This window comes from Dermacentor albipictus, chromosome 7 (assembly GCF_038994185.2).
Source record: "Dermacentor albipictus isolate Rhodes 1998 colony chromosome 7, USDA_Dalb.pri_finalv2, whole genome shotgun sequence".
In the NCBI taxonomy this organism is placed as follows: domain Eukaryota; kingdom Metazoa; phylum Arthropoda; class Arachnida; order Ixodida; family Ixodidae; genus Dermacentor; species Dermacentor albipictus.
The window spans coordinates 129,105,938-129,130,054 of NC_091827.1; the positions used below are offsets into that span (position 1 = coordinate 129,105,938).

Genomic DNA, 24,117 nt, shown 5'->3' on the forward strand with positions numbered 1-24,117 from the left:
GTTCGTAGTGTGGGTGCTGAAGTTGGAGTGTCAAAGTCTTCAGTGTGTAGAGTGCTTAAAAAACGCAACTTCATCCGTACCACGTGCAGCTGCACCAGATATTGGAGCCCCGCGATTTCAAAAATCGAAAGGAATTTGCAAACTGGATCATAAGGAAGACGGAAGAGGGCCCAGGTTTTGTCAACAATATAGTGTGTACCAGTGAAGCTACCTTCGCACGTAATCCCCAAGTGAACATCCACAATGCGTACTATTAGAGCGACGAAAACCCTCACTGGGTTTGGAGACACATGACCAATATCAGTGATCAGTTAATGTGTGGTGTGGAACTTACGATGACACTATCATTGGCCCCGTGTTTTTTGATAATACGCTTACAGGCGAAAGATACGTCAACGACATCCTTGATTTGGCGCTTGAGGATTTTTTTAAAGTTCCATTTGCTAGGGTCAAGGATGTGTGGTGTCAGCATGATGGTGCTTCCGCACATGGCAGCAGCAAAGCTTGCAAATGGCTGCATGAAGTATTCCCGCAGCAGCGAATTGGACGACATGAGCCCATTGCGTGGCCGGCACGGCTGCCTGATTTAACTCCCCCCCCCCATTTCTTTCTCTGGGGCTATGTCAAGAATCAAGTATACCGGACACCAACCACCACACCAGAGAACCTAAAAGAAAAAATAAGACAAGTCTGCAACTCCATCCCTGATACCATGAGCAAGAGCGCCTCGGAAAATGTGCCTATGAGATGCCAAATGTGCGCTACAGCAGATGGTGACCTCTTGGAACACGCATTATAATCAAAGGGCGCTTTTTGAATTGAAGGTCACTAGAAAATCATTACGGCCCTAGCGCCGCCTCCCCACCCAACCCCATTACGCTCCATCGGCAGGCTGCCAGCTCTTGCCCATTTTAAGCATAAAAAAATAAAGCTATGTTTTTGTTCTCTTTCGTCTCCATAGACGCTTTATTGCTTCGGCAACGCTCGGTCAACAGCAAGCAGTTGCACCGTCATGGGATAAAAGCCGCATACCCAGATACCAACACGAGGCATGACGCCCAGTCGCGGGCCAGTCTCGCTGCGGCTGACCTTGTTCATCCATCGCACGCTTGAGAGCAGCACAACAGTGCAGAATCGCCCCGTCACGTAGTATTTTTTCATATATCAAGGGCTTTCTTTGGAACGCGGGAGAAAGGACCAGGTGACATATATCATGTGGGAAACCATTTATTGAGGCTTCTCAAGGTGCTCTATAACTTTGCGTATAACACTTGGGGTCTGCAGCCAATATTTAAAAAGTTGATTAATGAAACATAACTAATCCGTAAGTTAAAGGGAAAATAAAAGATTAGCCTGAGTAACTCTAGGCATTCACATTATGCGTTCGGTTCAACTTCCGTTGAACCGAGTTATATGAGACAACTCCTCTCTCTCTCTCTCTCTCTCTCTCTCTCTATATATATATATATATATATATATATATATATATATATATATATATATATATATATATATATATATATATATATATATATATATATGTGTGTGTGTGTGTGTGTGTGTGTGTGTGTGTGTGTGTGTGTGTGTGTGTGTGTGTGTGTGTGTGTGTGTGTGTGTGTGTCATCAACCTATATTAGGTCCACTGCAGGACGGAGGCCCCTCTCTCAGATCTCCTATCACCCCTGTGCTGTGCGAATTAATTCGAACTTGTGCCTGCGAATTTCTTAATTTGATCACCCCACGTAGTCTTTTGCCGTCCTCGACTGCATTTCCCTTCTCTTGGCACCCATTCTGTTACCCTAATGTCCCACCGGTTATCTAACCTACGCGTTACGTGACCTGCCCAACTCCATTACTTTTTCTTACTGTCAATTAGAATATCGGCTATGCCCCTTTGCTCCCTGACCGCACCGCTCGCCCCCTGTCTCTTAACGTTACGCCTATCATTCTTCGTTCCATCGCTCTTTGTGTGGTGCTTAACTTGTTTTCGAGCATCTTTGTCAGTGTCGTAGTTTCTATCCCATATATTAGCACTGGTAGAATGCACTGATTGTACGACTTTATCTTTAGTCGGGTAAACGTATTCCTTCACAGACACATGAGGCTGACTGGTGACCTCGAACACTTGTTCTATTGCCAATCTATCGATCATTATCTTCTTTTCTGTATATTAATCTTCAAGCCCACTCTTACGCTCTCTCTGTTAAGGTCCTCAATCGTTTGTTTTAATCATCCCAAGTGATGCTGAAAAGGACAATGTCATCTGCAAACCGAAGTTTGCTAAGATATTTCCGGTTGATCCTTACTCCTAAGCCGTCCCAATTTTATAGCTTGAATACTTCTTACAAGCACGCAGTGAATATCATTGAAGAGATTGTTTCTCCTTATCTTACCACATTTTTTACAGATACCTTACTATTTTTCTTGTGGAGAATTAGAGTAGCTGTCGAATCTTCACAGATATTTTCCAAGATATTTACGTAAGCCCCCTGTACTCCTTGATTACGTAATGCCTCACTGACTGCTGGTATCTCCACTGAATCAAATGCATTTTCGTATTCTATGAAAGCCATGCAGATAGGATGATTGTAATCTGGAGATTTCCCAATTACCTGCTAGATGAATGTGATCCATTGTTCAGGATCCGTTTCTGAAGCCAGCCTGTTCCCTTGGTTGACTGAAGTCAAGGGTCGCCCCTACTCAATTGGAAGTCATCTTGGTGAATATTTTATACCATACTAGAAGTAAGCTAATGGGCCTATAATTTTTCCATTCTTTTGTGTCTGCCTTTCTGTGGATTAGTATATCGTTGGCATTCTTCCAGTTCTCTGGGACCCTTAAAGTCGTGAGACACTTCGTATAAAGAGCTACAAGCTTTTCAAGCATGATGTCTCCTCAATCTTTGATTAAATCGACTGTTATTCCATCTTCTCCTGCCGCCTTTCCTCGTTTCATGTCTTCTAAGGCCTTTCTATCTTCATCGCAAGGTATAGTAGGAGCCTCTGTAACCTGTACGTTACTACTTGCATTGAAAGTATCCTGGCTGCTCTTGGTATTGTACAGATCAGTACGGAATTCTTCCGCTACATTTACGATGTCTTTGAAAATACGGATCATATTACCCTGCTTATCTATCAGTGTATTCATCTTGACTAGTGATATGACAAGTTTTCATCTCACTGATTTCATGCTGCGTCTATTTATTGCTGCTTCCTCAGTCTTTCTTACGTTATAATTTCGAATATCCTTTATGTTCTCCTTATTGATCAGTTTGGCAGTTGCGTGAGTGCTATTTTATCTATAGAGTTAGACTGTTTCATTCTTTGTCGGGTATTTATTAGGTCCTTCGTTCCTTGGGAGACGTTACCTACTCCTTGGTACGTTGCCTCCCACTTCCATTGCTGCTTGTGAAGCCAGCCTAGTTATAGTTTCACTCGTTACCTCTATGTCATCAGCTCTCTCTGTTCTAAGGCTGCATATTTATATGCGCGCGCGCACGCACGCACGCACGCACGCACGCACACAAGACGAAGAGTTTCGCGTCAGATCCGAAGGTACAACATTCACAAAAGAAAAATGCGAAACGTTATGGCAAATGTTTTCACTGACGTTCCGGCCGGAGGACCCGCCTTCGTCGAAGTGATATATATCGTACTTGACATTATCGGCGCCGGCACAGTGAAGTGGGGAAGAAGAAGACGAACTAGTAGTGCGCGCTCGATTTCTGTGCAGCTGAGACTGCCCCGTTTTACTGGTATTCTGCCAGACGGCCTCCGAACTTTACTTGCAAGAACATCCCGTGACATTTGGTGGAGGTTGCTGGGCACCCGTCTTCACAGCCCTGGAGCTCCGAAGCCGTACGTTACCATCTGCGTCCACAATGATTGACGGCGCCGGCCCCTCGGAAGCCGCTCCTGTCCCCACGGCTGTCGTATGCTCTGGTGCGGTACGTCAACGTGACCATGCGACCTTCAGTGGCACCGACGATCACAACCTGGAGGACTGGCTCGCAGAGTGTGAACGCGTTAGCGCATTTAACACGTGGAATGACCGCACCAAGCTTACCATGTTTTCTTTGACCGATGTGGCAAATTCGTGGTTCAGAAACCACAAAGCTGATTTTACAACCTAGTCAGCTTTCAAAGGGGCGCTCAGTTCGTTATTCGGTCTTCGCGCTTTGTGCAGACTCCGCGCTGAACACCGTGTGCGTGGTGGAGCTCAACAATGCGGTTAGACCTTCACGAGCTACATTGAGGACGTCATCGAGCTCTCTAAGCCCGCGAGTGCGTCTATGACCGAAGCAGATGAGGCATATGATGAAAGGCATAGACAACGATGCCTTCTATATGCTCGTGACAGGCCGCGCAAACAGTGCCTTTCAACCCGCGACATGAGTTCGCAATGCCCGGAGCGCTCTGCCTTGGAGCCCGGATGTGTTGCCGCTGATCATTCCGGCCTGCTGCCGCAGATTCAGCAATACATTCAGGAAGAACTAGCTTGTCAGCTATCTGTTGTGGCATGTGTTACTTAATCTGCTTCCACACTAGACCCTCCGCTCTGTCGTGTAATCCAGCCGCAAGTTGCTGAGGCGCTTCCACCTCCCTCTCAACTGCCACCTGTGAGTGCACCTCTAACTTACACTGCCGCTCCTAACCGACCTCCTGCGCGACCGATGACTACTACCTCCAGACCAGCGGCCAGTTTCTACTCGTCACCACGTCTGGTACGCCCGGCTCACGTACCATTGTCTCACCTTCTGAACCTTCCATTAACCCCCAACATACTCCTAGGCAGGCTCGGTGACTGCACCTCAACGAAGCCATCTAATCCCCTAATCTTTGGTGTGCAGACGATCGTCCGTATGTTTGCCTACCAGCTACTATCGACCTCAGCGCGCATCCCTTCCGGTGTGCTACCGCACTGCCGTGCTCCGAAGCGACTTAGCCTGGAAGCTTGGGCTTGTTGGTGATTCATTGGAAAAACGGACGCCGAGCAAGAAAGCCAGGGACGCGGGAGAGCGAAACGCAGCATGCTCCCAGCTGTCCCTCATGGACTGTCCGCATGGGATGACCGTGCTGCCAGGGTAAATGTGGCTACGGCAACCAAAGGCATCATGGACGATCACATCATCATGGACGTCAACAGTCTCATCGGATATATAAGCGCTCGCGGCACCAGCATCGCCCCATGGGCTCGGTGACTGCAGCTCAAGACAGCCATCTAACCCGTTGATTTTTGCGATGCAGGTTAGAAAATCCTTAACCCTATTCGCCAAAAAATCGAGGAATTACGTTTTGGTGCAGCTTCCTGCCCCACGGTGCTGTTTTGCCATTGCTGCTGAGTGTGCTCCTGTTATTCATTCTTTGATCGTATTATCGAGAGATATCGAAACGAACCCGTGTCCTAACGGAAATGATGCTGTGCTGGCAGAGCTTCAGAAATTATGCGTAGGCCAGACCACGTTAATTACCCATCTACAGGGTATCAAATCCCAGTTAAGTACTACTGATAAAACAGGAACCGGCTTATGCAAACCAATGGCCGATCTAGAAATACAGTACTAAGCACTTCCCCTCTGAAACAACATTGAAAAGATGCGGGAAGACGGGAGTATGTCCCGCACAACTGAGGAAATAGAAAACCGTCTGGAAGACGCGGAAAACATATCACGCCGAAATAACTTGATCTTCTATGATATCTGTGACCCTACAGACAGCAAAATATGGGCCGCATTCAAAAAACTTATCACTGACTTCTGCCGCAATAATTTGGGAATAACCGTGGAAGATCGCTACTTGAAAAGAGCTCATCGCCTTGGTCGTCATCCAGGAGGTAAAAATCGTTCCAATATCAAAGACGCAATCCTATGAAATGTCTGTAAACTAAAAAAAAATACTGGCTTTGGCACTGGTGAGGACTTTAGTTCCCCGTTCAGCAGCGTTGAAATGACGTCAAAGATTGTCTCACATCCTACGAACGTGCGAGTGCCCACAACAAATGGGACGATGCTCATCAGCTTGAGAACACGGTCTTCTACCTCACGGGCGTCGCGAACGTGCGGTTCCGGAACCACGAATCTGGCCTTCGCAGCTGGTCCGGCGTCGAGACAAGGTTCACGCAAGTTTTCGGTCGCCCCGTGGTGCGCAAGCTTCGTACCGAGGAGCGCTTGCGCAACCGTTCCCAACAGCCCGGTGGGAACTTGACCAACTACCTAGAAGACGTCATCGAACTTTTATAAGCGCGCCAATGCATCAATGACGCAACCCGAAAAGAACGGTCATATCGTGAAGGGCATCGTAGACGACGCCTTTTAATTTCTCCCGTCGAAAAACGCGCAGCCCATCGTAGAAGTTGCTGAGCTTTGTCAGAGTTATGATGAGCTCCATAGACAACGTCTCCTGAACCGAGGTTCTTCCACCCAGGGTGCCTCGTTTTCGAGCCTAACCTTCAGCGGCCCCCTACTCTGTGGGATTAAAGAGTTCATTTGAGCCGGAGTCACTCTGCAGCTGTGTCTACTCGCCGTCGTCCCAAGCCTTACGCCATCGTTGGCTCGAATCCTTCAACAAGTATCCGAGGCAACCCAGAGTGCACCGCCGCTCCACCTACGCGAAACTTGTATCGCAGACCCTGCCGCCGACGTTCTCGACACCCTTGCCACCCAGTGTACCATACGTCGACTTCCTCATGCGTTCCGAGTTTTTTCTCTTGTGTTAGCCACGCGTGTTTACGTAGTCAGCTTAAGTTTACTGCAAAAATAATGCCACTAATGCTACAAGCCATACACTTGGTCACACATTCCAACCTTTTGCTATCGCATTCGTTGTTTTGCCCTTATGACGAAATTTTTAATGCGTTAGCATTTTGGACTTGACGCACTTCCGAGGGCTATGCATCTATCCATCTATGCTTGTGCCTATATAAGTTTGTATCTAAATGTTTTACCGTACACTTGGGTCACGGAATATGCGGCATTGTGTACATACGCGCCGCTTTTCAACGAACATCTTTCAAGCCGACGTGGATGGCTGCATACGTGTGGCTGGGTAGATGTCGCTGTTTAAAGAAACAATATCACGCCGACTTGGAATAGTGGATACTTGTCTCTCGGCCCGTGCTCGTCTCCAATGAACCTCTTTGTTGCCCAGTTGGGTAATTAGGTATGTCGCACTGGGAGTGTACCGCGCTACAATGACGAGAAAGACCATTTAATTTTCTGCGGTGGCGAGCAGGATCAAACCCACGTCATGACGGTTTCTCAAGGACAGCAATCCAACGCATTAGCAGGCTGCGTCACAAATGCGCTGGGCCGCTCTTCGGTGAACCTCTCGTAACGACGGTCACTAAGCATGTGTCACTGAGACAAGCGAGGGAACAATTCTCAGCGTTCACGGCCACCGGCACGAACTTCTCGTTTCGAACAACGCCACGCACGGAATTTCCGGCAGTGCCACTAGACCGCTCAGCGTGCCAACAAAATAGCACGCCGAAAAAGCCCGGTTGCCGCATGAAACGTTTTGTTAGCTTTCGCACACACCGGCGCGCCATGCATATCGGAGGCCTCGGTCAGGCTTCACAGTGGTGGTGCAAGATGCGCCGTCTATTCTTAGGGAAGCGCCAAAGAGGAGATCTGCTACAGTACACGCCTCACGCATAACTCGTTTTTGAAGGTCGCAGTACGTCGTGTCGCAATATTGAATCAATGCGAAGGCATTACCGTCGACAGTTATCGTGAGAAGCATTACTTGTGCCATAGTTTTTTAAAGAATAAATCAATAAAATCATAGAGTGGCTGGATTCAAACAAAGAACCTCTGAGATAAAAATTCGGCGAGTTCGCGAAGCTTCATGCTAGCTTAGTACACAGCGCCGTATTGTGTCCCCGGGCGCTATAACGTAAAACTATTCCAAACTTTTATATTCCAGTTCTGCAATCAGGCCACCGCGATTGGTCAAAAACTTTTTTCGATCCCCCCCACTTCACCTGTCTGTCGCGCGACGTCACGAAAACCGCGATACCTCCCCAACTGATATGACGTGTACACACTGATTATGCCTAATCTGACCGAACAAAGCAAAAATGGTTATTTCTGATTCGACGCCTTTTTGCCATTATCCCTCGGCAATTGGTCAAAAGTTTTCAGGCTGCTCCCAGTTCACCTGCCTCTCACGCGAGATCACAAGACCACTTAAACTTACCGCGTAAAAGTGACGCGTACGCGTTAAACATTCATTAATATGCCGAACAAAGCTGAATTTTCTTCTGAATAGCCGCAGGCTGCCTCGTTCCCAGAGGAATAAAAGATGGCTGCCTCCGATCGCTCTGGCACTGGCTACTCGCCCCTGCCGGAGAGCATAGGTTTATTTGCGTGTAATTGTTGTGTAATTGTGTGTAATAATTGCGTTACTCATTAAGGCATCGAAGTGTTGGCAGGTAAAACCGGGGAAGTTCAGTTAAAATTATTTACCACATCATCATACGCCCAATGTGGGCCGATCCCGAAAACTGTGCACTCTAAAATGTAAGCCAATCCCGAAGATAGTGCACTCAAAAAAAAAAGAACACTAGAGCCCGACACTCATACTCGCCTGAGGCGGGTGACGAGATTCAGTGCGGTGCGCAGTGAGTGCTCTCTTTTTTAACTCCCAACTCATTCAGGTAGACATTGTCGTTCGTCGACCTCAACTGGAGCTTCAATGGTCTTCCAATTTTTATTATATCTCTAGTTGTCATATCTCGCGTAGTTGAGTGTTTTTAAGCGACGAGGTAATATTTGTTACCATTTTCATGCTCATACAAAAACTACAACTAACCTTACGAACCGTTTCTTTCTAGAAGTAATTACAAGATACCCAAGTCTCCAATACGCCAAGCGCGTCTGAGGTCAACTTGTCCTCAAAATAAAGGTAGTCAACGCACCTGCTGTTGGGCGTCGGGTTGCGGATCCACTGGATGAGCTGCCAGTTGGTGAGGAGCCAGACATCGCCCTTGGACAGTATGTGGTCGAGGAAGCGCAAGAATCCCTTCTTGTGGTGCTGCGTATTGAACCAGGCCGAGTGATAGAAGAGGTTGAAGGGTGCCCGGTTACTCTTGTAGTGGCGGTTGAAGTTCTTCAACAGCATCTTATAAACTCCCTCATCGTCTGCCGGGTTCGAGCATGCGTCGCCCATGGAGCAGCGACCACCGCGAAGGTCAATCCACATCACCATGCCCACCTGCGTTTCGCAAAGCGCAAGCGCTGCATTTATGCCTGCAAGGCACGGTTTGCGAACGGATGTACAACAATGCTTTGATCAACTCATAGAAGAGCGTATGTGTGGATGGGAATGAGTGATGCCAGCGAAAGCAGCAAATTGAATGAAAAATTGTGCTCCGAGAAACAGCAGCAACGCTCGCCTGAGATTCTGCCGCGCACTCGGCTTTCGCGACAGAATGACGTCCTGTGTGTCGCATACAAGGTGTCACACCTTACAAGAGCCAAGCTGTTAAAACACAGGTTACGAGATACCAGGACGCGACCGTTCTGCCAAAATAAGTCTTCCAACCGCCTCTGACCCTGGAGGTATAGTGAATAAGTAAGTAAACCGAAACATGTCATTGCGACAGACAGACGCTCGATGAATTCTACTGACAACCGAGACGCACTTCGGCTGCCATCGTGCTGTGAGGCAGTATCGCGGTATACGCAGTTGCGGCCCACGCGTGTGCAATGTCCGCAGAGACAACAGCGACGAAGCTTAGTGGGCGGCCCTGGCCAGGACACCCTTCCGGCTTCCGCTCCTGGCACGAGCGCCTTGGGCGCCCACACCGGCACTATTCGGGAACGGCGCTGTAGGCACGAAACACCCAAAGTTCCCAAATGATGCCTTAGCAACACTCTCCTAGAGCACATTAGCGTTTCTGTTCTGTGCGCAATGCACTGAATTCCATAGGCTGGTCTTAGCGTAACGGATAACAAACGCCAAAATAAATCTGCAGTAATCCTTTCTGTGGGTGCCCACAACTGCCACTTTTTCTACGGTATCACCTCGTGCACGACCAAGGTGGGACGCCAGCAACGTTCCTCATAACTGCAGCACGGCTGTGTGTTGGCATGCGAACATGAGTAACGTTTTAGCGCAAGCAGACAGTCGCAGGCACCATGTTGCACTTCGCGGTGGCTACGTCTCCCTTATCTCATTGTCTGCTTCCGCTAAAATGTTATATAATTTATCATAACGTCAGTGCTCCGAGAACTCTACAGAGCGACTCTAAACCTCGCTATCGCTTTCAGTGCTTCGCCTTCGTGTTAATATGCTTAATCCAGTACTGGGCAGTGTCGAAGATACATGTGTATTAGAGGGGCAGCGGATTGGCCGAGTTGGCGTTCCATGGTAACAATAAAATTCAAACAGCGCTAGACGACAGGACCAGAAAGAGGAGGAGAGGAGAAAGAGGAGGAGGTGTTTGTATCCTCCTCTTTCTGGTCCTGTCGTCTAGCGCTGTTTGAATTTTATGGTTTCCATGTATATTATATACTATCTTAGATGCTCTTTAGGAATCTTGTATCTGTATCACGATACCTCTGGCAAGGCCCGCGTCAGTATTTGTTATTCCGATACATGAAAGAATGTATCCTGTGTTTTAAAACACAAGATACTGGCTATCGCAACATTACCGCGCGAAACTATAAGCCTTGGCGGAAGTTCGCTCCTCAAGCTGCTACTGCAGTCACTAAGCCACTTGAATTTCCGCAGGCACTGAATTTTCTGTTTTCTGGCCTTAACAGGAAATTTGACAATACTTCATGCGTAAATGTCGTAGCTAGTATCGGTGCCGCTTGTGCCGTGCTTCTACGTATTCATTTTTATTGTGTGATACGGAACCACCTTCCTATTTTACTTAGACATATTTTCCTTTTTTATGCGAAGCATATTACGAGGGCTCAACCCAGCTCCTCAGGCGCGGCGGTGACCATGAAATCACGTGACACCGTGACGTCACGACAGAGGAGAAGTGGCTTTGGCTCAACTCTTGCAAGACGGGCTGGGTGGGAATCGAACCAGGGTCTCCGGAGTGTGGGACGGAGACGCTACCACTGAGCCACGAGTACAACGCTTCAAAGCGGTACAAAAGCGCCTCTAGTGAATGCGGTGTTGCCTTAGAAACGCGCTGTTTCTAAGGCGTGCGTCTCTTGCTCAGGCGCACATTTCGTTGCCGCGCCGAACGCTGCTTTGCTCGACGCTCACCGCGTCCAATGCGGGGCGCGTAGTCGCTGCCCTGTAGCCCATTGTCTTACACCCCTTGGCGGGTCGACGGGAACGCTGTCGCGTTCCACTCTTGAAGGCGAAGAAGTAATGCATGAGTTGTTTCTTCGTCTAGCCGAACCAAATATAGCCAAGCAACAGCAGTTCACCAGGCTAAACAGTGGTTCAACAACTAAAATAAAGGCTAGTATGCTTCGCATCCTGGGCTTAACCTTACCTAAGCCACAGCCATTTTTTTTAGCTCAGCTTTCAATTTCTTACTGTTACAAATCAACAGGTAATCGGAGCTATAAGTGGCAGTAGTTCGAATTAAAGATCCTCAATGATTGAAGCAGTGCCATCTCCACCCACACTTCGCGCTCATTTCTAATCACGTGTTCTCGCCCATCGATGGTGGCGCCCCCTTGTCCGACGTACAGTAGCAGACTGCACCACGCGGAAATGCGAACGGGATGACAGCTTTTTAGTATGGCGTTTTTGTTTTATCCCCTGTTTATTTCTTGGCGCACTGAAATTACATCTGAGAGCCTTATTTCTGTCGCGTTGTCAGGGGTTTGTAAAAACATCGAGACAGGTTGGGTTTCGAGCATGTGAACGAACAATTCGTTTTCTCTTAAGGCCCAATCACAAGGAACCAATTTTAAACGGGCATTCGGCATTGGCGCCGGCCTACGCTCAACGAGGTTTATTGACTGCTCACAACCACAAGATACTCTCGGCTTCAACGCATTTCAAGCGTGGCGCAATGTGGCCAGTTCCTTCTTTCTCGAAGGCCCCAAATTCAGCCAGGCAGATTTGCAAAATATTGCGCTATGGGAACACTTGATCTTACTTCATAAAGATTTCGTGTAACCTTAAAACGTCTATAAAATTGTCTTTAGTTTTACCACCAATATGTGCAGTATTTTGCTTGTTGTCTGCACTAATACAGGTAGCTGCAGTGACGTAGCATCCCCAGAAGCAGCCATGCCGGCGTGTTTGCACTCCGCGGCATCCTCCTGTCGGCCAGTGCTGGCACGGATCGCTTTTTTTTCCTACTGGTGCAGCTGCGATTTCTCGAGGGACAGAGAAGAGGAGGGTGACAAAAAAAAACACGCATTCCCAGCATCAAACTTTCTGAACCGCTACAGGGAACTCTGTTTCTGTACGTCTCCGTAATTTGGCGGTAGTCTCCCTACTTTTCTGCCACCAAACCTACAATCGGCTTTTATGGCCGAGGCATGCTCAATCCGCCCGTCCATTCCGACCGCGTTCACCTGCGTGCCTACCAGGGTGGAACGTGTCGCAAAAACATGCGCTACCTTTTAAAAAATGTATAGTGATCACGTGCTATCGCAACGTCTGATGCATTCTAGGACGATTGCTTTGAGAGCGCGCTGCACTGGCTGCTTGAGCAAAACCTATCGCATCATCCAGGGCGCCGTGTTCTACGTGATGCAAAAGTGATTCGTCCTAGAATCCCCAAATATCCGTATCTACACTCAGTTGCGTTCGGCGCGATGGCACAGTTTCTAGTTGTGCTAGTGACAGCTTGCGAGAAACCGCACAACTGTCCCAAAATACAGCTGCGCAGAGTGACAAGTCACTCCTCTCATGTTGAATTCCAATGGTAGATCGCGAGCGCTCGGCCGGATCACGAACGGAGCGCTTCGCTCCGACTGAGATCACTCTCATCTGCTCACACCATATCTGCGAAGGGAATGCGTGCGCTCCCGCGGGGGCTCTTAGTACAGGAACATCAAGTGAGAGGGCGCTAGAATAGAGAGAGGAACAGGCGCTTGGAAGCGCAACCCACCACCCCATTTCACTGTCCGTGTCAGAAGAATCATCACTCGACTTGGAAATCGTACTGTCTGAGTCGGAGCTGTCTAGGAGCGCGAACAAAATCGCACGGCGCGAAGCGGCGTGCACGTTTTGCATGTCCATAGCTGCCCGCGACCGGAAACAGGCGACCGTGACACGAAGCAGAGGCGGGTGAAGGAAATACGTCACGAGGACTTCCGGTCAAATCTGCCGATTTCGGCGGAGCAAATATTTTTGCTCGACGGAGCAATCCGGGATCAGCGGCTGGTCCCAATCTGCCATTGGAACACACAGCTCACGCTCCCATTCTGCCATTGGAATAGGATTGCTCCATACAGAGCAGAAAAACTTGATCTGGATCTGCCATTGGAATTCACCATTAAACACTGAGCACGCGTGTGCGACTTCGAGCACAACTTTCTGATATGCTTGCATTTACTTGGTCCTGTTTTTTTACTCTGTGAATTTCAGTAATGTGCTTAATACACGTTGATGCATAAAATGCCTTTTCTTTTTTTACATACATATAATTGAAGACGAACACGGCATAAAACATGCCTTTTAGAAATTGAATGCTTGCTACTGGTAAACTTTCCAAGCAAAATAAGATCTTAGCTGAAGCAGAAAAAAAAATAAAAGATATGCTCAGCAATGAGGGAAGTTCTTACCGTGTGTAAATACGTTGTATATTTGCGGTTAACTTGATGCCGCAAGAAAGTGAAGGTTAAGCAGTGAGTGTACAATTACTCCATACAGAGCAGAAAAACTTGATCTGGATCTGCCATTGAATTCACCACTAAACACTGAGCACGCGTGTGCGACTTCGAGTACAGCTTTCTGATATGCTTGCATTTACTTGGTCCTGTTTTTTTTACTCTGTATGGAGTTATTAAAGTTTTTCCAATCCAATCCAATCCAATGTACAATTAATTAAAAGCAATATGCATGCATAATGTTCACCTTATACAGATATTCGTCAGATTTTTAAATGAGAATATTTATATGAAAGCAAATAATAGTTTATATTGCTAGTAAGGCACCTTATTTAGATTGAAGGCAACGGCACTAGCCCGATGACGAAGGCACTCCTCTTCATATTTTATGTCACTAGTACTCAACTACTCCAATTAAAAAGATCATTTCATTAGGTTACAAGACGGAAGAAAATGCTACTTGTTGATTTCTGTTCGATTCTAAGAAGAAATATCATTTTGACGTTACCCTTCAGTATAGTATGGGTGGTCAATAGGTTCCGTTTCGTTCGACTCTTGCGCGCTCGACTCTGCGCCGCGCGCACATCGGAGTTTCAGTTGTTTCGTTATCGCGTCGTGCTGCACTGGTTGTGCTGGCTCGCGAAACTTGCAGTCGGAACAAGCAGCGAGAATGCCACGTCCATGTGATGTTGTGGGATGCGCGAACGGCCCGCGGAACATGGCCAAGGGCAGTTGCAGCGGCGAATCCAACGTTACTTATCACTGTGTGCCAACGAGGGAGCCTCTCGGCTTGAAGTGGTTAAGTGCCGTACCTCTGCCACAGCGCGTTGGCAAATAGCCTAACAATCGCATAGCGTGTTCGCTGCACTTTCGTCCAGAGGATTACGAGTCCAACGCCGACTTACTGAAGTCGTGCGGAGTGCCTTTCAAGGCAATGCTTTCCCGTAGCGCGGTTCCGTCGGTCTTGCCTGCATTCTTCGAAGCGCAAGAACTGCAGGTCGAAGACGGGGCGCTGAGTGCAGCATTTAGTTTTCACGAAGGAAAAGCTACACATATGCGAATATGTACAGCCATGACATGCAGTTGCCGTCGCAGTAGTACGGAACGACGCCGACAGCGCGAGCCCTCAGCAGCAGGTCGCGTTCTCAGTGCTTAAATCGCTGAAGTCGCGCCCAGCATCGCGAGCCAGCGTGTCGTTGTCAGGGTCGTCCATTGCAACGAGCGTCGAAGTTGGCGTCATAAAATAAAGAACCAGCTGATCGTCACGCGCTTTTCCTTCCGCTAGCCACCATAGTTACGCTTTCGCGATGCTGTCGGCTCTGTCTTGGCTCTGTTTCTGGCCGCGCGTTTGCGTTTTCCGCAGAAAAGCAGTAGTGTCATCTGCGGGCGCCGTTTAACTCACCGACGGCGCTACGTCACTATGAGACCATGACTTCACCCCTCCTCGATCGGAGGGCGGGTGATTTTACCTGAGCTAGAGGTACGCGGAAGCTTCAGAACGCATTTTCCCTTGAAATAAGTCTCTTCTTGGCATGAAACAAGCGTTTCTAGGTTTCTGGGATGGTATTTCAACAGTTCACGTTGACCTAATATTAACCTTTAGTGTCCCTTTAACTGTAGTAGCACTAGAAGTGAAGTTATAATTATGAGAAACAAACCGAGCAGCGCGGGTTTGTGCGATTTCTAGCATTTTATAATGAATTTTAGTTTGCGGGTTTCAGACCACACAGGCGTACACTAATATGAATCTTACATTAGGAAAGTAAAGCAGTTCTCTAATTTTGGAAGCCACTGTCGTTGCAGTAAGTTATGACAAAATTCAGCATATTGCAAGTTCTCGGTGTTACATATTCAACGTGCGTAGTTTAAGTCGGATGAAAAATAAACCCCAAGACATTTATACTCACTCACTCGTGATAACTGTACAGTCTTTACTATATAATGAAACAGGTACGAATTACATTTATACGTGAAGGAGATGAACTAACACTTACTGGTAACTAATGCACAATGTGTTCCGCGCAAAGCCCGAAGGTTGGTGTGCTGTATTATCTAGCCACTACTCGATTAGCCAAATGAATGGTACCCCTATGAACACTGTGAAAGAGAGGACAGAAACGTGCAGACAAGAGTTCCTCAGCCCCTGTGCCAAAGGTAAACCTGCTTCACAAGAAAACATGTGTTGTGGCAAATTGGGTATGCATTCACCTGTACTATTCAAATCTGCACATCACAAATAAAATAATTTCTTCCCGCATTGCTCCCCATTGTACACTTTGTTCAAGCGCTGTATGTCTGGGTGCACGCACAATACAAAAGCCCAGGCTGAAAATTTTCTTTACATCAATATTGAAAAAGCATGCAGGTTTGCGGCATCCGAAATCTCCATTTTTTTACACATGGTACTTATTGCATGTTCTGAATGGGCATGTATTGCCCGTTGTATATCTTCGCGCGGAGGTCCCTCCTCAGTCTTTGACTATGGGACCTCCTAGAGTTACTTCTGTAAGACATTTCAAACGCTCAATAAACTCAAACTGAAACTGAAACTGAAACTAATGCGAAAATACATTGATCTACGTATTTTTACCTTTATATGTTTTGACTTACCCATAAGTTTTCCCTTCTTTGCACGTACAGATACCTTCTGCGGTTGTGGTATGTGTACTGTGCCTTCATAAGTCCAGTAAGTGTTATGAAAGCTGTGAATTCTTAAAAGAGAAAGCCCAATAAATAGAAACGCCATACCTGCAGGCAAAAGCATCATGATAGACCACTTAAGATGGTGACACTATTCTCAAGCTTAGTCCACCCTTGTGCTGCCGCATGGGTGTGACCAATATGCTCGCGAAGGTTTGGGTCACACATTCACATTCACATTTCAAGTGATGAGTGACGGTTGCAAATGTGCGACATCTTCCTCTGCCTCTGTCAGCGGCTTAAGTACATGTAGCAGGTTGAGCTGTGTGATTATTGGTGGAGGTGAAGCGATGTATCAGGACAAAGTTTCCGCACCCAGTCTGATTGGCCAGCAGCATACATGAATTGGTCTTGGAACTATCGGTTGTGTGGTAGTCCATTATATCATTATTGTGGCCAAAATGGCGAGGTTATATCAAGCGGGCCCACGTTGTCTTCTTCCTTCTCAGTGCAGCCTCACTGTGACGGTTGTTCTGTAGCATCACCCCCGGCTGTATAAGCACCCTTCCGGTGCTTAATCTACACATCCGCGGTGAAAGGTGTCTAATATCGCTTTAGTCTCGCCACGTGAACGATGTCACTTGCAGTTGACGATGACGCTGACAGGTCGGCGGGGATGACTTCATACGTGACATGGGTCACTTGTCACACCACACGGTATGGGCCAGTGTAGCGCGACAGCAGCTTTTCTGAAAAGCCCACAAGTCGAATGGGTGACCAGAGAAGCACCAGAGAACCCGGAGTAAAGTGCACGTCGCGATGGTGGCAATCATAGAGGCGTCTCTGATGCTCCTGTGAGGCCTCGAGGCGGGTGCGGGCGAGCTGGCGCGCGTGGTCGGCGTGTGCGATCGCGTCGCGGGCGTATTCAGTGGTTGAACGTGTGGCTGAAGGCAACAAAGTGTCCAAAGGCAACGTGGGTTCTCGACCATATAGGACATAGAATGGTGAATAGCCGGCGGTGTCGTGACGCGATGAATTATACGCGAACGTCACATATGGTAAGTGAAGATCCCAGTCGTGGTGGTCGGTCGCAACGTACTTTGAAAGCATGTTGTTGATGGTCCGGTTGAGGCGCTCCGTGAGGCCGTTGGTCTTTGGGTGGTAGGACGTGCTGAACTTGTGCTTTGTCGAGCTGGAGTGGAGGATGTCCTCGACGACTGCAGACAGAAAGCTGCAGCCACGGTGAGTAATTGGCGCGGAGCACCATGCACTAAAATGATGTCATAGAGCAGAAAGTCAGCGATGTCAGTAGCACAACTTGTCGGAAGGGCTCTGGCGATTGCGTACCGCGTCGCATAATCAGTAGCGATGGCGACCCATTTATTTCGTAAGCCCGAGAGAGGAAACGGTCCAAGAAGGTCTAGAGCAACACGGAAAAAGGGTTCCGGTGGGATGTCGATCGGCTGAAGACATCCAGCTGGAGGTATGGAGGGCTTCTTCCGGCGCTGACAGGGCTCACAAGCGGCAACGTAGCGCCGCACGGAGCGGGCGAGACCCGGCCAAAAGAATCGACGGCGTACACGGTCGTATGTGCGCGAGACGCCCAAGTTTCCAGCCAAGGGAGCGTCGTGAAGTTGTTGGAGGACAGTCGAACGCAGGTGTGATGGAAATACGAGCAGAAGGTCAAGGCCGTGTGGATCGAGATTGCGGCGGTATAATGTCCCCTTCTTAAGGAGAAATATCCGGGGAGAGGCGTCGCCAGGCGTTGACTCCAGATGGTCGATGAGGGCTCGTAATGAAGGATCGCGGCGTTGATCGTTGCCGATTTCAAGCGACTGGGAGACAAAAAAAACGCAAGCGATGGCGTCCGCATCATCCGGTTCGTCGACGGGGTAGCGGGACAAGCTATCGGCATTCTGGTGCAAGCCTCCCGTCTTATATACCACGGAGAAGGTATATTCTTGCAGGCGTAATGCCCAGCGAGCGAGTCGTCCCCTGGGGTCCTTGAGTGAGGATAGCCAGCAGAGCGCGTGGTGATCAGTGATGACACAGAAGGGGCGACCGTAGAAGTATGGACGAAATTTCACCACAGCCCACACAAGAGCGAGACACTCGCGCTCTGTGATTGAATAATTGCGCTCGGCGGGTGATAGAAGTCGGCTGGCATACGCTATAACGCGGTCATGTCCATGCTGGCGTTGTGCTAACACTGCTCCTATGCAGTGATCACTGGCATCAGTTCGAACTTCCGTTGAAGCAGACGGGTCAAAGTGGGCCAGAATTGGAGGCGTGGTAGGGAGAATAGTGAGCTGCGAAAAAGATGCGGCATGGTCAGGTCCCCAAGAAAATGTGGCGTTTTTCTTCAAGAGGTCGGTAAGGGGACGTACGATAGTCACAAAATCCTTCACAAAGCGTCGGCCATCAAAACAGATTGGCCTGTCGTCCACTGTTCGCCATTCGGAGGGGCTGCGCTGTCCGTAAGAGGAGTAAGAAGAGCGTGGTGAGGACGTGCGGGGAGGAAGAGCTTCCGAGCGTATGGGGCGAATGGATTGCAGGCCGACGTTGGACAACTCTTGACGGACGACGGCCTGGATCAAGGAGATTGTTACCGGAGAATGATCAGGTGACGAGAATGAAGGGGCCGCCGGTTGTGCCGCTTCGACCACACGACGAATGACGTGGGTCAAGTTCTCACATCGCCACGGCTGGTGGAAGAGATCGTCACAGGATGACGTAGCAGCTGTGTTGGGAAGTCGCGTAATGTGCTGGGATACCTGCCGGCTTTTAGCATGCTCAAGACGGCGGCACTCCTTGAGGATCGCATCGATGCTGGTGACGTTTGTAAGCACAAGTAAATTGAAGGCGTCGTCAGCAATGCCTTTGAGGACATGATTAACCTCATCGTCCTCAGACATGATCGGGTCAGCCTTGGCGCAAAGCGCCAAGACGTCGAGAATGTACGACAGATAGGACTGGGTCGACGTATGTACACGTGTGGCAAGGGCTTTCTTGGCATTGACTTGGCGACCGAACGGATTGCCAAAAAGGTCGCGGAGCTTCTCTTTGAAGAGATCCCAACTCGAGATCTTCTCTTCGTGAGTCTGGAACCATGCAAGTGGAGCTCCGTCGAGGTAGACAAGAACGTTCGCAAGCATAACAGTCGTATCCAACCGGTGACTGGTGCTGACACGTTCGCATAAGCGCAGCCAGTCGTCAACATCAGGACTGCCGAATCCGTTGAAAACACCAGGATCTCGAGGGGGGAAACGGCGACGTAGGTCGGGCTGCAGGCGGAGGCGGTTGCGTAGATGAAGTGTCGCCAGCAGGAGCCGAAGTTGCACTGTCGCCGTTGCGACCGCTGCGAAGCTCCATGACGGGTACGGGGAACATCCACCTCCACCAAATTATTGTTACGTGTAGCTAGAGCCAATACTATATACAATTTGTTTACAGGGAAGCTAACGGAAGGCCAAAATGGCGAGGCTATATCAAGTGGGCCCACGTCGTCTTCTTCCTCCTCAGCGCAGCGTCACTGTGGTGGCTGTTCCGTAGCAATATTGACTGTTGAAGAGGGATATTTCACTTGATAGAAAGGCCCAAGTCCAGGTGGCCTAGAACTCATGACACCACCTGTAGGGCTGAAGAATGCATGACAGCAGTAGTATACAAAATAGTGTAGCTGCGTTCAGTATATAACTGCTGGTGAACTAAACACAAAACTGTGAGTCGCTTAGATGGCAAAATCAATAAGACTATTGTAACAACTGATGGCAAAGGCTAAATTAAAAGCTGTCCGCAGGTACTGTTCTTGGTCTAAATATGCATTATCACATGCGGCGGATAATGTCCATAAATTGCTTTACATACAGGTATGAAATAACTACAATACGTGATAAAATTCATATAAGACCAGCTGAATGTTCTATAGAACATCTTTGATGGGGTGTAGTTGGTGCGGCATGTCCTGATAGAAGTTGTGCTGTTTTATTAACACACACATGCACGTGCACGCAAGGTCTACATACATATTGTATGTGCATGTTACTGCTTTCGTCAAATGAATTTCATAGCTTATACACTCAAGCCATAAGTACGTATGAGGTGTTGTACATGAATAATACGTATTATTTGCGGACAGACTTTTTTCTCACATGTTGCAAGTCAACTGCATGCATAAGTTAGGCTGATGTTAATCTTAGCTGGGCTTGGGTATTATTTGCAGAATATAATAAAACAAACAAGCCTCCGTATGTATATGGTTCTAGAATTTATTGTCTGACAATATCTTATCTGGCGGGGCAATAAATGTATGCCAAGAGAGAAATGCAGCACACTGACCAAAACAGTGGGGATAATAACAGGGGCAGATATTCTGTCGGCAGGGTGAACTGAAAATATTGTCAGAAGTTAGTCTTCATTGGCTGGCTTCAATCACACAACTAATGCTGGCATATTTGTCAGAATTTGTGTTCAGAACATTCTGATGATAGCCAATAGGCACCCTGTATATTGTAATATTAGCTGAGTTCTCAGGTTTAATGCACCGTGGCCACGAACATGCTAAAGAATGTCAAGAGCCGAGGCGAGGCGCCTTTTCCCATAATGTGGCAGTGCAGCTGAAAACGGTTCGGTTAATGAGTGGAGCTGTCCCCTGTGCAAAATAAAGATCATCTAGATGGCCACTTAAAGTGTTCATTATCCGGAACCCACAAATGATCCGTAGCATACGCTTACAGCTACTGTAAAAGTGCTGTAAAAACACTTAATGGGCATACTTTGCAGGCACAAGTCAGTTTAAGGCACATTATTCGGTACTGGCTATCGTCAAAATCAAGAAGGGATAGAACCTAAAGCACTTCCCAGGCAGATTATGCTGGTACTAGTAATAAGTTTTATTTGCATCAAAACTGAAGGCTCGTGTAAAAATGGTTGAAATCAACCACAGAATGAACTAGGGTGGATCCACAAAGTAATGTCAAGCTTTTCTTCAGCGCGGTCGGCAACACTTGCGCGCTGGGCAATTCATTTCTGAGCACACGCATATCGGACAAAGCGGGCACTTTTACTCCTAGGGCCACTGCGACTCATCGCATATATATATATATATATATATCACTATTTGTATCTTGCGAAGACACTTCCCAACAGAAAACACACTGCTCGAACGTCGCGGTCATCACGGCGCATCGCAGCAGGCAAAACTGATAACGAGCCATTAAAGCTTATCGCTACAGTTCGCGCCATCACTTCTGAGAGTTGTAAAGGACCGGCGTTCACCAGTTCGTGGCAACGAACCAATCGCACACATAAAACACATACAAGTCGGGTACCCTGAGAGCGCCGTTCAGACACTTTTCATAGCGCCACGCCTTGAACATGTGTCATTCACAGAATGCACGTGTTTGTGATGGACTTCTCCTTTGCAAAGCATACGCGAAGCACGGCATTGAAAATCACGAAGTCAACGGCTTAAGATATTTCTTCCGGCGCTCTCGTAAACACAACACACATTTTCTGCCCTCCATGCGTTCCTGTCGGCGATTGCACGCACTGCTGAGGCCTGGAGGGGCGCACCGGCTTGCTGCCTCCGATAGCTGTCTCCACGGGTGCTCCATAACTGCACTGAAAATTATAAAAACGAGAAAAAGGGACTATTTATGACGCGGCTGTAGCTTAGGCCTCGCGTCCGCACTTCGCTTCGAGCAAGCGCCATGTTTGACAAGACGTTCATTTGAGGGATCGCCAGTCGTTCGTGCGCAGGCGCGAGTGAGAAAATGTGAGAGGACGCGAGAGAGAAAATCTGGAGCTTTTGCTCCTTGAATATATGACTCTGCCTATGTAGTACGGAGGAGACTTCTTAGCGCGTCTTGTAGGCTTTTGTCCCTTGGCGTGCCGGCATTGCGGAGTGGGGTCGAGTACGCTCGGACGCTGGCTGCCGGCGCCGTAAAGTAGGCGAAGCAGCGGGCACTGACGCCCGATGTGGCGACCGCTGTGTCGGACAGACTGACTCGCAGCTCCCGTGCTCGTGCTAAGTCAGTCGTGGCGGATCATAGCTTTCTCGCGCCTTACGGCAATTCACCTTGTAAATAACATCACAGATTTTTCTGTGGGGGCAGTAGCGACTGTAGTAGAGCCTGGGCCGCTTGTATTGAAAATATAAGAGGCAGAGCAGAGCGCCTTAGCAACCGCGGTTGAACGCAAGCGGCTGAAAAGCCGCCGGGGACGATGACTGGCCCAGAACGAGCGCCGCAGGCGCGAGACAGTCTGTCTTACGTACCTTCAGACGCAAAGTTCTGACTGTATGGTGTTGCAGAATTCGCGGGGCGCGGAACTTAGCATTACGAGTTGGCGGCTGGACGTATATATATATTTATTCAATCGTGTTTTTACTAATTGTAACAACGTGCCATTATTCCGCAGTATTGGCGGCACCTCCGGCACACCGAACGACGCCGCCAGGACGTCGCCGACGCCTGCGCTTGCCAGGGGTGTATCGGCTGTCCGCTATCGTGGACAGGCAAATTTTTACGCGAACACCCCCTGGCACGCGTCAGCCCCCGCACCCTCAACCCGCGGGCCGCCCTGCTGCCAGCTTTGATATCACGGCTACCTCTTGGGTGCCCTGGAGATCCTGCGTCGCCTGCTTTAGTATGACCTCAGGTGCCCTGAGGCCTCCGTTTGCAGATTACATGTGCACTCCTGGAGCAGTGCGTGTAAAAGTCCAAGCTATCATCGCGACGAAAAAAAGCGACCCGCGATTTATACAACACGAGTCAGAACATTGCCCTTTCAGACACAGCGGTCAGCAAATGGGGTGTCCGCGCCCTGCCAGACCGCGCGGGCAGCCGGCGGCGGAGAGTAAACAAACTTGACCGCACTGCGCAACGCCGGGATGTCTAGGGGACAAACGCATACAACACGCGCTAAGAAACCTCCTCCTGCAGAGTCATATATTCAAGGAGCATAAGCCCCCAGATATTCTCTCTCGCGCCCGTACTCCCGCATGCGCACAAACGACTGCCGATCCCTCAAATGAATGCCTCGTCCATGTTTGCCGTGAAGACGCCCGAAGCTTGGTCTGTAAATGGTACCCGAGCTTGTTAACATGGCGCATGGCGCCGTCTCTGAGGCCATATTAACGCGATAGCGTTAAGGAGCTCATGTCGCAGAAAAGCCGGTGTCGTCGGCATCGGTGTCGCTGTCAGCGTTTGCGGCGTTGGCCGTGAGCGACAAATCACGGCAGGCGCTTCATAAATAAAAAGCAACTTCCAAGATTGGCCCGGTGGGAATCGAACCAGGGTCTCCGGAGTGTGAACTCAGCCACTAGTTCGATGCTTCCAAGGGGTGCAAACGCGCCTCTTGTGAATGCGGTGTTGCCTTCGAAACGAGCCGTGGAAAGTTATACTGCGGTGTATATCGGTAATTATGAACATGTAACGTACAGAAGTCACACTTACACGAGTTGCGAAGTGCGTTTCCGCTGCATTTCTTCTGCGCTTTCCGCACACGCAGAGCCATCTTGCGGCAAACACAGAAGACCCCCTCCTCTCAATGTACGGCGCTGCCCCGACAGGAGGCGCGCCGCGCGCGCATTGGGACCGCTGCCAGGCGCGTCGCGGGACTCCCTCTCCCGTGACGACGCTTCTCCGTGCTCCCGGTTGCAGAATCAAGCGCCGTTCCTTTCTTTAGATTACTATCTATCTCTCTGCCCGTGCCGG

At 48.9% G+C, this 24,117-nt stretch overlaps 1 protein-coding gene across 1 annotated transcript in view; it reads right to left on the reverse strand.

Moving 5' to 3' along the window:
* Cda5 (Chitin deacetylase-like 5) overlaps positions 1-24,117 on the reverse strand; it is a 371,641-nt gene that overhangs the window by 25,020 nt on the left and 322,504 nt on the right. The window contains exon 7 of the mRNA XM_065424245.1: positions 8,917-9,212. Coding sequence (XP_065280317.1) covers positions 8,917-9,212 — 296 coding nt within the window. The remainder of the gene's footprint in view (positions 1-8,916; positions 9,213-24,117) is intronic.